We start from the raw sequence: 14241 nt of genomic DNA, 5'->3' as shown, positions 1-14241 counted from the left end.
TTCAGTCTTACTAGGGGATGCTTTTAATCTCAGTTAAAGCGCATGGCTAAGGAAAACAAGGCCATCAGGCTGTAGTTAGGAAGGTTGACCTCTTACCAGCAGGTTAATCTGTCACCCGAATGTTGATTTGATTTCTCTCCTCACAGCCGAAACGCTTTGCCAGGCACCACTGCAAATCTTTCTTGTCCTCCATCTCTCTCTTGGCTTGCTGTGCTGTATGCTACATCACCTCCTTGTCTAAGCGCCCTAGAGATAGAAATCACGGCATGTAGACAGAGGTGTCTACAAAATGGATGGGAAGTTATAATTGAAAAAGATTAAGTGGGCATGAGTTTGTAAGCTTTCTAATTGGTAAACCAGTTTTAAGAGCCCTATTTGGCACTGAGATTTTTACACCGTTTTAGTTACAGTGTGACATGCTGCAAATTTCATCCAATTTGGTGTACTCTTCTCTGGGTAAAAAAACTGGCTGGGTGGCTGGGTACTGGGAGTGATGGTGAATGGAGTTAAATCCACGTGGTGTTCAGTCACAAGTGGTGTTCCTCATGGACTGTATTGGGGATGACGCCATTTAATAGCTTTATTGATGATCTCGGCCCTTCAGGGCTTTCTGGCCAGGATGATTCGATGGACTGAGGCCAGTTGTGCGGGCTTCAACAAGGCCAAGCGCTGGGTCCTGCACTTTGGCCACAGCATTCCCATACAGTGCTCCAGGCTTGGGGCAGAGTGGCTGGAAAGCTGCGGGGTAGAAAAGGACCTGGGGATGTTGGTGAACAGCTAGCTGGAAATGTGTCAGCAGAGTGCACGAGTGGCCAAGAAGGCCAACGGCATCCTGGCTTATATCAGAAATAGTGTGGCCATCAGGAGCAGGGAGCTCATCGTTCCTCTGTGCTCAGCACTGGTGAGGCTGCACCTCAAGTGCTGTGCTCAGTTTTGGGCCCTCACTACAAGAAGGACATTGAGACCCTGGAGTGTGTTCAGAGAAGGGCAATGAAGCTGTGAGGGATCTGGAGCACAAGTCTTATGGGAGCAGCTGAGGGAGCTGGGATTGTTCAGTCTGGAAAAGAGGAGGCTGAAGGGAGACCTGATCGCTCTACAGCTGCCTGAAAGGAGCCTGTGGTGAGGTGGGGGTCAGCCAGGTTACAGTGATGGGATGAGAGGAAATGGCCTCATGTTGCACCAGAGAGAGTTCAGGTTGGGTATTATTTCTTCTCAGAAAGAGCAGTGAAGCAGTGGCACAGGCTGCCCAGGGAGGTGGTGCAGTCACCGTCCCTGGAGGTGTTGAAGAAGCCTGTGGATGTGGTACTGAGGGACGTGGTCAGTGGGCATGGTGGGGATGAGTTGGTGGTGTTCTTAGTGGTCTTGTCCAACTTTAATGATTCTATGATTCTAAATTGCTGAATTAATCCTGCTGAAACATAATACCTCTGATTCTCTACCTAGCAATCTCATACCACTCTGGCATGACAAATGTTGAGGTCTAGTGATCTGTTGGAGTCTCTTCTTGTCGAAGCCACAGTGAATAATTGCCACAAAAGTAGTAACTCTTAAATATGGATTAGTAGCTCGTTTATGAAAGAACCCAAAACTGTCAAGGAACTTTGTAATGTTGTGTTGGACAGATGCGTATATGATGGTTAGTGCTTACTAAAACTGAAACCTGGACACTCCTAAAAGTTTTGCTTTACTTGCTTTCCATAAAACAAACACAAAACCAAAGCAGAAAACAGAAATCATGTTGATGATCATCATTAAAACCAGATGGAAGATATACCGATGAAATAAACGTTTTTTTCCTAGAAACGGTAATACTTGCGAATAAAAGTTTGAAACGTTCTAAAAAAAAAAAAAAAACCTTGAAATAATCAGCCTTACTCATATCTAGAATTTGCATATCACTTTTAGTGGGATTTATTTATAGGTCATCATTTATTAACATGGCTTTTTTTCCTGTATCTTTGTACAGTAGATTTAAAAATTGTGAGTTCTTTTTGTAAAGATAGGTAAAAATTAGATATTATGTTGTCTAGTGCAACTGTTTATAACATGACTATTACCAGGATGTGTTTGTTCTTATAAAATGCACTAGTTTTATCTTTGTTTTTTAGTTACTACAACAATTTCATCTTCAAAATACATTGTAATAATGAATACATTAGTGCTCTGATGCACCTGCACTTTTGATCTGTTTTAGTTTTGCAGTCAAGGAATGAAGATGCCTACAGATGAACTGCATGTCCAGGAATACATTGGGTAATGCCCAGGGAGCTTCTGGTCCCTCATGCTGTTAATACATTCAAAAGTCAGTGGGGAATTGCAACTCATGTTTAGATCTGTCAGTTACCTACTGGGTCAGCTTGAACAAATTGCCGTGCTTCAGTTTTTTCTCCATAAAATAGAAATAACTCTGTGCCAGGACCTTGCAGAGGTGGTGTTTGGAAACTTACTGAATTTTTAAAAATGCTTTGAGATTCCTTTGTCAGAAGCACCTCGTATGAGCATCTTATGGCTCATCAGTATTAAGTGCCACTACCATCAAGATTTCTGCACTTGAGCAGTACTTGGCAGCTCTGCACCAAGCCTGCAGGCTCTATCTGGGAGGTTGAGGAGGAGCTAATGGAGCAAGAACAGAAAACTGACTGCTGCAATGTGTGTCCAAAGCCTGGGAGGAAAAGAGCCATCCAGCCAGCAAAGAGGTTGCAGTTGAAATGGTACAACTTCTCTCTAGCATGGTGAGCGTGGTGCTTGTTTTCTAGAGACTTTTCTGTGGAAACTGGTTCAAAACTGTCTGTGCTGTACCAGGCAGACAATGATGGCACGAGATGCCAAATTCAATTCCACTCCCAGATTCAGTAAGACTCCATATATGTATCAAAACATACGTTGACAAAAAATGGCAACAAATGTACATCCAGCATCCTACGGAGAGTTCATAGCTTGGTGCAGTCTTAAATGGCTCTTCTGTTTTCCTCCAATCTGCTGTCTAAATTTTGCACAGTGAAGGGTATTTATGGATACCCACACATTGATGCACCTGGGAAGCCACGCTATTGTCTCCCAAGTTCCTGGGGACCCAAGAAGCAAAAGCCTGTTTCTTTAGCTCACTGTGGTGCCTTTGAAGATACTGCTGGGGAGAACATTTTGGGAAGGTTTCTATGTTGTCAAGAAAAATGCTCATTTTATATGCAGGTTGTCTGCTGGATGATGTGATTTTAGGAAATGGCACTCCATCTGTAAATGGGGCTCTTCCTTCCCTCTCCCCACCTCTCTCCTACAACAGAGGGAGTTTCACAAGCTTTGTATCTCATAACCACACTGTGGCTTAATGAGCAGGTGAAGGATGCAGTTGAATCTGTGATGAATTGCAAAATGAGCTGGCCCTACAGCCAATGCAGCCACAGATGTAACTTTACTTTCAGTATTGCTCACTCCTTTTATCTGGGAGTTCACAATTGCTTTTTTCAGTGGGTAAAAGGGTGATGACCTCTTATAAAAGTTACACTACAAATAGGAAGGTAATAGATTATTTGTGGTGTTCTGGGTTACAGCATCTAGCTCCCTGAAAAAGAATTAGTGGAGCTGGGAGCAAGCAGCCAAATGTGGGAGAAGTGTAGGCTGATGCAACCACATACCTACACCTAGAGATCCAGCTGACCTGAAGATAGAATCATAAGATGGTTTGGATTGGAAGGGTTATTTAAAGACCATCTCATTCCTTGCGCTCACAATGCTAGATACTTTACTGACATTTTCTGGTGTTTTACTTGTTTTACTTTTTTAATGTTTGGGGTTCAAAAGCTTATGGCTGTATTTCAGAAGATAACTTTTCCCAGAGGACTGTATGAGCTCCTGCCAATTTCAGAATCATGCAGTCTGAGCATTACTGTGGGACACACGAGGTCTCTCAGCAAGTGAATATTTCATAATGTGACAGGGCTATCAGATTTAGGACAAAGCCCCTTCAGGTTCACCTCACTTCTATACCTTCCAGAGTCTTGCATGAAGGCTGAATGTAATGGTGTAGTACCAAAGGAAGCCAAAGACCTGTACTTTGTCCCAGTGAAAGTAATTCTCTAAAGAAGGGGAAAGAAAAAAATCGACACAAATCAGTATTTTGATGTGCCCTCCTCCCTGATATGAGATCTTAAACAGCTGTGAGTGTGAAGAATCTAACTCATAATTTTGGTTATTCTGATCCCTAACTGCATCAAGGCACCAATGTGCTGAGGCCCACAGCATCCAATGGCAAGGTGTGCTGGCAGTCATGGTGCCTGCTTTGCTGGAGGATGCTCTCACCTACAGGCTGAATGTTTTGTCTCCTGGAAATATTCACCTCAGCACTGCACTGACTGAGAGCCCTCCTTCATAGCACTGCTGGGAGGTAGGCCAGTGAGTCAGGGATTTCCGTGGGGATCCTTTAATTAGCCTTTCTCTGGTCTGCTTTCTTTGCCACCAAGTCTTCCATGGGTTTTAGCAGTAACCTTGCTAAGAGGAATGGTTTTATGATGCTTTGTAGGACACTAAGAAGACTGCACCTTCTTCTTCACCCTTATAAGTATGTCTGACATTGGTCAGCTTGCAGTCATAGCCGGCTGTTGCTGCTCCCCTGGCATTTCTCTGCAGCTAGCTTCAAACAGCTGGTCTTGGCATGGACTTCTCTGAGACTTGGCCTGTTTTTTTCAGCTGAATGCTATCTTGTTGACATTCTAGCGCTCCAAACTACTAAGAAATGCTTCTCAGGGGTTAAAAGTTTAGGCAGAGGCAGAGGAGTGCAGTTTTGAGTAAGTGTTGAGAAAGTGGTGACAACCAAAGTGACTCAAGTGCCTTTTGAACTCAGTTCTCAGCTAAGGAGTCTCATGTTTCTACGTTAAGCTTAAATAGAAAGAAGGTAGAGACTTTTTGGACATGGTAAAGGTTGCTTTTTGGTGATGGTGCTTTTGACAGCCACAGCCCAGACATTATTCCCATTCAGCTTGACTGGTCTGAGTATAGGAAGAGTGATAAAGAGCACCAGAGTGATCGTCAGCCACGGGAAAAATCACCTATCTCATGGCACCCACAGTGGCAGCTTACCCTACTCTCGGTCTGAACTGAGCTGGAACTGCCATAGAATACCCTTAGTTGAAGGGGACCCATAAGGATCATTGAATCCAACTCCTGGCTCCTCATGGCACCACCCAAAAATTGGACCATATGACTGAGAGTGCTGTCCAGATGTTTCTTGAACTCAGTACCGTGACTGCTGCCCTGGGGAGCCTGGATGTTTAATGCATTCACAGGACGGAGTGAGTAGTTTCTGGAGCACCAGCAGGTTGTATCTGGGATCGGAGTCACAGAACAGCAGCCTGCACTTCCACCTGCAACTGGGTTAGTGAGGAAAGTGGTGAAAACAGGATGCACCCTCAACAAGGAGGTCATAAACATGTCAAAAATTGACATCTAACTCACAAACAAGTCTGATCATTTTAATTACTCTGTGCTCATGGCAGAGGCCAGAAGCAGACACATGCTGTATGGGAAGCTCCACAGGAACATGGCACAGCTGCTGGCCAGAGGACACCTATCGCACCAAGAGCCAGTTCTGGCCACAGCCTCCCATAAACAGACCAAGCAAGGCACAGGGGAAAATCAGTATTTTTTTCCAGAGGGGTGTGTGTATTTCAATTCAGATTCAGTGCGAGCACAGCACAGTTTTGGCTATGAAAAATGAAACTTTGAGGTCAGCCCCAGAAGAGGGTGTAACCCCAAGCTATGTTCTATTTCTGCAAAATCTTTCCAGCACTGATGAGCGTATCAAGCTGAGCACATATCTGTTGCTAATATGTGGGATAAACAGGGAGTTAAAAGCTCTCTACCAAGTTGTGTCTTAAATTAAACACCGTAGAGTTAGAAGACGTAAGAAATGCTAGTGGTCTTTATTTCCCACTTACGTTAAACAAACAAAAATTCTGCAATTCAAGTTCTTTTGGCAGGAGTGAAAGCAATATGTTTGCGAGGAAAGCAGTGGTTCTCAATTTCATAATGATATGAACTGAAGGGAAATTACAGGATTTGCTTTGAGGCTCATTATGTGTGGACAGCACTAAGTGTGGGTATGAACAGGGTACGCGATTGGACAGAAATGTGGCAAGATGTGTAATGTTCAAGCTATTATGGCACAGTTCCCACTGTGGTGGACAAAAAATGTCATTTTTGCAATAACAATAAATGGAGCATGGCAGGAAAAAAATAACCGACTGGATTAACAACAGCCCATGCTCTGGTCTCTGAAATTTAAGATTTAAGATTTTTTCCCTGGTCCTGTTTGCTTCTCTGAGGGGTTTCATCTCCCAGCTACAAACTAGCCAAGCACTTTGCCTGATTTTAACGCACATCGTGTATGGTTGGAAATCCCTATCCTTGCCCTCTTCCTTCCAGTGATGGAAGAACAGTGGGGCAGGTTTTGCTGCTGAGCAGAAGGCATTAGCAGCACTGGGTGCTTCCCTGTGGCTGCACTTGGTCCTGAGGCCACAATGATGGCAGTGTTGAAGGATAATACCAATGACAGCTGAGTTCAGCCCAGAGTCTGTCCCAGTTGTTGCTGTTCTCTTAATTACTGGCTGGTAATTAGAGCTGGACCTCAATGGCATTGTGGAAATTTTGCTGGGGATGAGTGAAACCAGCAGTTCAGCAAAGATCGTGGTGTTTGAGCTTCCCAAAGAGAAGGGAATATAAATGTGATTTGCATGCCAGCTTGCAGAGAACAAGACACACAATGTGCAGTTTCATGCATTTATCCACCACTTATCCCTTCTTTCCTCATCAGAATTTCTGTGCGCTCTCACACAAGGTGTGCCACACAGAGGGATCCAGCTGTTACCTGCAGTCCTGCTTTATGCTTCCCTGATTTCACAAAGTGACTCTGCACCCTCCAGCACACACCAAGCCACCCTGATGCATTCAGACACATCCTCTGGATCCACTCATATGCCACTGGCAAGTGGCACTATATCACTGAGTGTCCGTGGCCAAGGGCCAACTCAGAGTGAGAAGAATGGGACCCAGCTCCTCACTCCCTGGGCGCACCGGTGGCTCCCTGGGAGACTCTGTTCTTTTTTGGGTGATTGTTTTTTTCATTGGGATGTGACCATACTGGCAGCAGCCCCTGCTTTTTTTGGTGCATCTCAGCTGGAAATAGTGATAAAAGAGCCATCTCCCCTTTGTTATTGAAGGTGCTTACCAGAAAAGTCAACAGCAAAAAAACAAAACAATAAAAAAATTAAAAAAACAAAAAACAAAAAAACCATCTGTGTTTGAGCCATCTAAACCATGCAAACCACAGAGAGAGCAGCCGCTCACAGGTTTGATTGGGCCTGGGTCTAGGAGCACACACCCAACGCAGCCTACAAAGCCTGGGGCTCAGCGAGGCTGCACAGAGCAGGGCGTGCAGCGGTGTGGCCGACCTCCCCGCAGCGACCACCGGTGAGTGCCCTACTTTCAGCCAACTCGCTTTCCTCAGTGGACAGGAATCTGTGTTACAAACAGGCTCTTTAATTTGGAAAAGTAGCCAGTGACCTGGCGAAGTTAGGATGGATCTTTTCTATTGCAACAGAGATGAGTAGGAGATAACGCAGTTATTTTGCTCCCAGATTGACTCCAACCAACCAGCTCTGGCAGCAGATGCCAGAGCAACATTTTGGAAACAAGGCCTTGGGATGGCATCTTGTTCCCTGCACTCACCAATGCACAGTGAGCTCTTAGAGCTTATTTCTTGAGGTCTGGCTTGGTCATGGGTGGTTTTGGTGAAATCTCCCAATTCTGCAATGAAATCTGGATGTGCTGAGGAACTCTGAAGCCTGCAGCAAGTAGGAGGTCACTGCAGGAGAAAATCAAGTGCTTGCTGTAGCATCTGAATGGCCATTATGCCCCAAACCAAATGACTGCTACTATTAATATAACCTCTGGCAAGCACAGCGGCAAAACCCCAGTGAGAGGCCACTGCTGTGGTTAGCACAGTGCTTCTTCTGCCTTGAAGCTGACTTCACAATGCTTTGCTTCTCAAACAGTATAAACCCAGCTCGATTCCCCACTGCCTCTGCATTTACTGTGATGTGAGTGAGCCTGTGTACTGCAACATGGCTGGAGCCAGGTGGGGACAGGAATGGGATGGGGATGGGGGCTTTGCCATGTGCGACAGGGATGAGAACATTTTTCACCAGTTAACGCAGCCCTGCCCATCATCATTCGCATGTACAAAGCTACAGCTGGTCTATTTCTATGTCTTAATATTTAAATGTACGTGTTACAGATGCGTTTCTTTTCAGCCTCTTTTGCTGGTGTGAATTCTGAACCACACAGCTCGTTGTTATGCTTTGGCCATGTACTTTCCATGGCAAGCTGCTTTGGATAGATGGCAAACAACATATAGCTTGAGCTTTACACTTCAAAAATTGTGCATCAGGGCATGGATGACATTGTTCCATTGATATCTGTAATTGACTCTCCAGGGGCCAACATAATCCTCCATGTAGTTCTGTGTCTTGATAGAAAATTCAAGAAACAATGAGCACACACTTGTGGCTATTTTTATTTCTTCAATCTCCTCTCAGTGCTCTGCGCTGAGACTACCGTTCTTTCATTGAAAAGAACTTGTGCTGCAAACCTCATTCCATACTCACTGAAGGTACTGCATGGAGACAGAAATAAAAGGCTTGGTCCTCAGTTTGTGTTTTCAATATCCAAAAACAGCCACTTTACATTTTGGACCAAATTCCAAAACCTCACAAATATTTGCTGCAAACATCCTATGCTGGACAGTGCACAGCCAACATGAGTGCAGGATGCGGACGTGACCCGCTTGCTGCATCAGCTCCTGCCCCAGTTAACACTGGGAACGGTACTTTTGGCTGGTGCATGGGAGAAACCCAAGAGAAAGCACCTGAATGTGGGCTGTTCCCCCAGGGAAAGGCTGAGCTCAGTGGTGGCTGTGTGACCTGGCTCATTGGACTTTTGTGACGGCTCCTGTACAAAGCAATCTGCAGCAAAAAACAGGCTTTCTAGTGTCTGGGGGCATAACAAGCTGCTGTGAGGGGCCCAGCGAGGAGCATGGCAGCCCACAGATAGGAGATGCTGCAGGAAGAGTGCAGGGGATGCAAATAGTTTAGCGCTGCAAGCCACCCCTAGAAGGCAGGTGCTTTTCCTTGCCAGTTGCTAGACAGCTCGTGAGAGACGTTAAACATTCTCATGAAGTTATGGCGCTTTCAGATGGCTTTCTTTTTTGATGTGCGCACTGGGGACTGTACATCTTATTAAAAATGAAATCACACTGACCCTAGTAAGTCAAAGGGTGTAATCAGCACAGCAGCAGAGAGAAGCTGAAGGCCTAATTTACCCTTAGTTTTTCCTGCATTAAGGATCTTTTCTGCCCATCTTTTAGCAAAATGGAAACATCTCAGAGACATTGGTTTCTGCTTGGTTTGCCCATCTATCAGCCAGACACATCTAAGAGGGTTAAAAAGCTTCAGTTCAGAAAGGTAGCTGAGAATCCCACTGAGGTTTAATATTAAAATAAAAGAATTGAAGATGAGTCACAGTCCTATTTCAGAGCCATTTCAAATTGTTTGTTCTGCTGCCATCTTTTCATTCCAGATTGCATTATCTCCTTCGACACAAAGGAAGAATTGAGTAAAGATGGCACTTGCAAGCACAGTGAGTACACACAAATGTTGCTATGTAATCTCATTTTTTCCTTCCCCCAAAATCAGTTTTCTACTCCGAAGAGCCAGTTGTGCTGCCCCACCATAACAGTGTTACAAAGCTTTCTTCCCCATGTCTTTCTGAGTCTGGATTTTTTTATATATTTGAATCTTCTCCTGGGCGTGGGTGCATTACAAGGCCATCTGAAACTCACTGTTTTGCTGATAGCTCTTCCCTACTAAAATGGGTGATGCTGGGGATCTTAAGCTACATCTGGTGAATTTATGCTCTCATGGGCCACCTCAATGTGAATTTACCCAGTGTCCCACCACAGGTTCCCCACACTGGCAAGACCAGCCTGGATTACTACAGGAATGACAGCGCAGGGCTGTCTGTCATTGGGAACCTCGCCAACGACACAGAGCTCATGTGTGACAGGAGGCAGGTCTGGCAGTTTGCTCGAGCCTTCTTGCCCGTGTTTTTCTGGCTCATCTTCTTTGTGGGCACGGTGGGAAATGCCTTGGTCGTTCTCATCTACTGCAAATACCGCTTCAGGAGGAGCATGATGGACCGCTACCTGCTGCACTTAGCTGTTGCAGATCTGCTCCTCCTTTTCACCCTTCCTTTCTGGGCCACGGCTGCCTCCAGTGGATGGATCTTCAGAAATTTCATGTGCAAAGTGGTCAATAGCATGTATAAGATCAACTTCTACAGCTGCATCTTGTTTCTAACATGCATCAGTTTTGACAGGTACATCACCATTGTTCAAGCAACAAAAGCTAAATCTTCCAAGCAAAGGCGGATCCTGCGCAGCAAACTTGTGTGCTTGGCTGTCTGGCTGGCATCTGTCAGCCTGTGCCTCCCTGAGATAATGTACAGCCAGAGCAAGCAGATCGGTGCTGTGACGGTGTGCAAAATGACATACCCGCCCAACGTTGGCACGGCCTTCAGAGTTGCTGTCCTGGCTCTGAAGGTCACTATAGGCTTCTTCCTCCCGCTTTTGGTTGTGGTTATTTGCTACACCCTGATCATCCACACCCTTCTCCAAGCCAAAAGATGCCAAAAGCAGAAGTCATTAAAGATCATCACCATGATCATCACTGCCTTTCTTCTCTCTCAGTTCCCATACAACATTGTTTTGCTGATCAAGACCATCAACATGTACACCGGGGCGGTGTACAGCTGCCAGACCATCAATGGGCTGGACATTGGGCTGCAGGTCACCCAGAGCATTGCCTTCCTCCACAGTTGCCTCAACCCCTTCCTCTATGTCTTTGCTGGGGAACGTTTTAGGATGGCACTGGTCAGGATGGTGCGGAGCACTGGCCGCTATTGGCCTGGAGGCCAGGAGCAGTGCTCCTCCTTGGGTGACAGCCAGGAGCACAGCTCCAACTGGTCCTTTGCCATGCTGGGGCGGCGGCGGGTGAGGAACTCACTCACCCTCAGCACCCATTTGGCCTCCTCTGTTGTTCCTGCCTCATGCCAAGTCTTTGTGTAAGCCAGTGTCTCTTGAGGGTTATCAAGCATGTCCTTTCAGACATCACTCCTGCACCCCAAAGATTGCCTTGGTTGTGTCCAGGACTAAGCAGGGACACTGAGGGCCCTACATGTGCTTCCTTTGTGCCCTGCCAAGCCAGACCAGGCCTCACTCACATAGGGAAGTGAAACCTTCAGCACCACGCAGCAAAATGGAGCCAGGCATGTTGTGAGCCGAGCTGACAAAGGATAAGAACTATCTCTGAGGCAGCTCTTAGAACCCATCCATTGCTCAAAACACAGCCCAAATAGCAAGCCTCTCAGAAAAGCCATAAGCATCATGCAAGGATGAACCACACTTCCATCCATGGGAAGTGGTGAGAAGGAGCTGGGCCCTCACTGCAGGACGGCTCCATGATAACTCGATTTTTGGCCATTGCCTGGTTTCAGAAAGTGAAGGCTGTTTCCTGCACAAATGGACACAATACTGCTTTGTGGGACAGTCAAAGGAAAACTAATATTCTGTACTCACTACAGGATTAAATCCTTCTCCTGTATTTTAGCTCTTCGATGTAGGGTGAGAGCAGGTGCAATGTATTTGCTGCAGTTTTGTATTTCTCTGCATTGACAAGCCACAACTCTCAGTAAGAATTCAAAGCCACTGGATGCTCTGAATTTTCTGTCCCTGAGCACTTAAACCCCAAACTGACAATTCAATAAACCATCAATTACGGCACTTTTGCAAAGACAACAAAAGACGTTTAACCCAGAACTGATGAGACAGAGAGTCATAAGATCTCAAACCTATCGTTAGCAACATTTTGGTTGAGATGCTCCTCTTGGGGCTGGTGGGGTAGAAGGTGCATTTAGGTGGGAGCTGCAGCAAACCTACTAGTTTCTTGGGAACTGCGGATGGGCCAACACTGGCACCATTAGGGCACGGGAGGTCTGCGGCACCACAAGGCTCCCAGCAGTTCCCACCCCAGGCACCCCCAAGCTTATGCTGCTTGTTTTAGTGCCCAGCAGGCTTTCTTGTAAATAACCTATTTTAATAATCTGCTTTGGCGTTAGGTTACTATCAATCATTAAAGCATCTGAGTAAACACCAGTTTTCTGCAAGGCTTGGCATTGCTTTCCTAACTAACACAGTAAATCTGAGTAGATGGGGTTCTACTTTGACATACATTTTTGAGGGTTTTTTATTGTTCTTCATTTTTGCCTTAGAGAAATAAGTGCTGAAAGAGACATGCATTTTTTCCTGTATGTGTAAAGGCGGCGTTTGTGATTTGCATGGAGCTCAAATGGATCAGAAGCTGAAATTCCCTTCAATAAAACACTGTCACGTATACATCCACCGCGGGGATGGACTGGTGGTGTCTTTGCCTACAAGCCCGCTCCATCTTTGCGTTCATACACCCAGCCTGTTTCCTCCCGTGTCTGAGGAGAAGCAAATAGCCTCCCTATTTTTGCAATTCCCAGTAACTGACAGCAGACACACAACATAGTGAAGTACATGAGTGAAGCACTCACTCACCCAAATGGGGGGCAATGACATAGGGAAATCCATGCAGCTGCTCTGCCATGGGAGGTCTGCACACAGGGTAAGCGGAAGACAGCAGGTGTCCCTAAGTTGTCCCCCCCAGATGTCACACGGGAGTGACACACAAAACCACCTCAGCTTCAAATACACACAGCAGACCTAAAAAATCCCCTTCTGATCTTCCACATGCAGGGAAAAGTGTGGAAATGAGGGCCTGGGAAATGACCCCTCTCCACTCCAGCACTGCTCTCAATAGCAATAAAGCAAGAGGACTTACCCTGCTCCCGAAATGCTGTCCTCCTTAAAAACAGCTGTGCAAGCTTCAGCCGCGGAATTCCTGGTGGCTGTGAGCAGTGGACAGCAAAGAGGGACGTCCATGTTTCAGCACACAGGTGAGTGCTGCGCCCTCACTCAGCAGAAGCACAGTGGGAAATTCTCATGCAGGGCCGGCGAGTGAAACTGCTGAGGCTGGTGACACGGCGCTGAACTTTCAGTAGGTCAGGGCACCGGGTCGTCCCCCGGTCATGACATCCCGCTCTGAGTCAGGCAGTGCCTGCAGTGTGCGCTCCCAGCGGGGCTCAGCGCGGAGATGCTGCTCCTCAGGGGCCTCCTTGCTGTCTGTGTATCACATCACATTTTGGAGTGTGGCCCCATCCTCGGCTTTTCACCCCTCAGCACCTGCTAAGTGTTACAGTCCAGAGGCCTCAAGCTGAAGACGAGGCACTCCATCTACCAGAGAGCAGAGCAGCACAGCCAGATGCTCCTGAGGCCCTGTGAGTCAGCCAGCTGGGTTTTGCCTCAGTCATCCACAAAAACATCTGTCTGCAGAAAATGAGGTCTCAGTGAAATGACAGGAGGCTTCCGAGAGCCTCAAGTAGGCCAGGAGCCCACTGTCTCATTCCTAGATTCCTCAGACCATGCAAAGCCATGCCATAATGGAGACTGCCGCCAGTAGCACTGAACTGTCATTAATTCCACGTCTCAAAGGCCCCAGAGGTGGCTGTGACTGTCAGGCTGTCACGTAGCATCACAGCAGCCTGTCTGCGGTGTCAGGAGAGGAAGCGAGATGAGAGCTGAGGAGGAAATGCCACTTCCTGCAGACAAACCTGTTCAACCGACAGCAGCTCCCACCTCAAACACAGATGGGGGGTACAGGTACCCTGTACAGGGTACAGGTCCTCTTCCAGGGAGCCGAGCAACTACGGCACAGTGAGGATTGTCACAGCTGCTGCAAACATCGCTTGAAGTCACATAACGTAGTATGGTTGCATTCATCCTGAAACCTGAACTATTGATGTGAGTTTGGTACACGTAAAATCGTCATTTCCAGCTACAACCTGGATCAACACTGTGATGTCACTGCTCAGACACCATAGATTCCATGCCCTTGAGAGCTGTTTTTTTCTGAGCCTGGGCTATAGGAATTTTGAAACCTTGTATTTGGACTGCAAAGTGACAATTCAAGGACTAATGGAGAGTATATCATTGCCCCGTGGCAGTCATACACTTTCACATGGTCCACACAGCAGTGCTGTGCTGGGTGTGCCAAG

At 46.5% G+C, this 14241-nt stretch overlaps 1 protein-coding gene and 1 long non-coding RNA gene across 2 annotated transcripts; one reads left to right on the top strand and one right to left on the bottom strand.

Annotated features, from left to right (window-relative positions):
- On the bottom strand, nucleotides 1–13829 carry LOC109368295. Its single transcript, XR_002116199.2, has 2 exons — nucleotides 12969–13829; nucleotides 1–246 (listed from the first exon to the last, which is right to left on the bottom strand). It is a non-coding gene; the product is annotated as an uncharacterized LOC109368295 (long non-coding RNA).
- On the top strand, nucleotides 7297–12488 carry CCR9 (C-C motif chemokine receptor 9). Its single transcript, XM_010712952.3, has 3 exons — nucleotides 7297–7461; nucleotides 9628–9687; nucleotides 10010–12488. Exons 2-3 carry the CDS (start codon nucleotides 9670–9672, stop codon nucleotides 11171–11173), a joined length of 1182 nt encoding a protein of 393 aa, XP_010711254.1. The 5' UTR covers nucleotides 7297–7461; nucleotides 9628–9669; the 3' UTR covers nucleotides 11174–12488.
- Nucleotides 13830–14241: the final 412 nt, after the last annotated feature.

This window comes from Meleagris gallopavo, chromosome 6 (assembly GCF_000146605.3).
Source record: "Meleagris gallopavo isolate NT-WF06-2002-E0010 breed Aviagen turkey brand Nicholas breeding stock chromosome 6, Turkey_5.1, whole genome shotgun sequence".
Classification (NCBI taxonomy): domain Eukaryota; kingdom Metazoa; phylum Chordata; class Aves; order Galliformes; family Phasianidae; genus Meleagris; species Meleagris gallopavo.
This window is presented reverse-complemented; position numbering and strand designations above follow the sequence as displayed.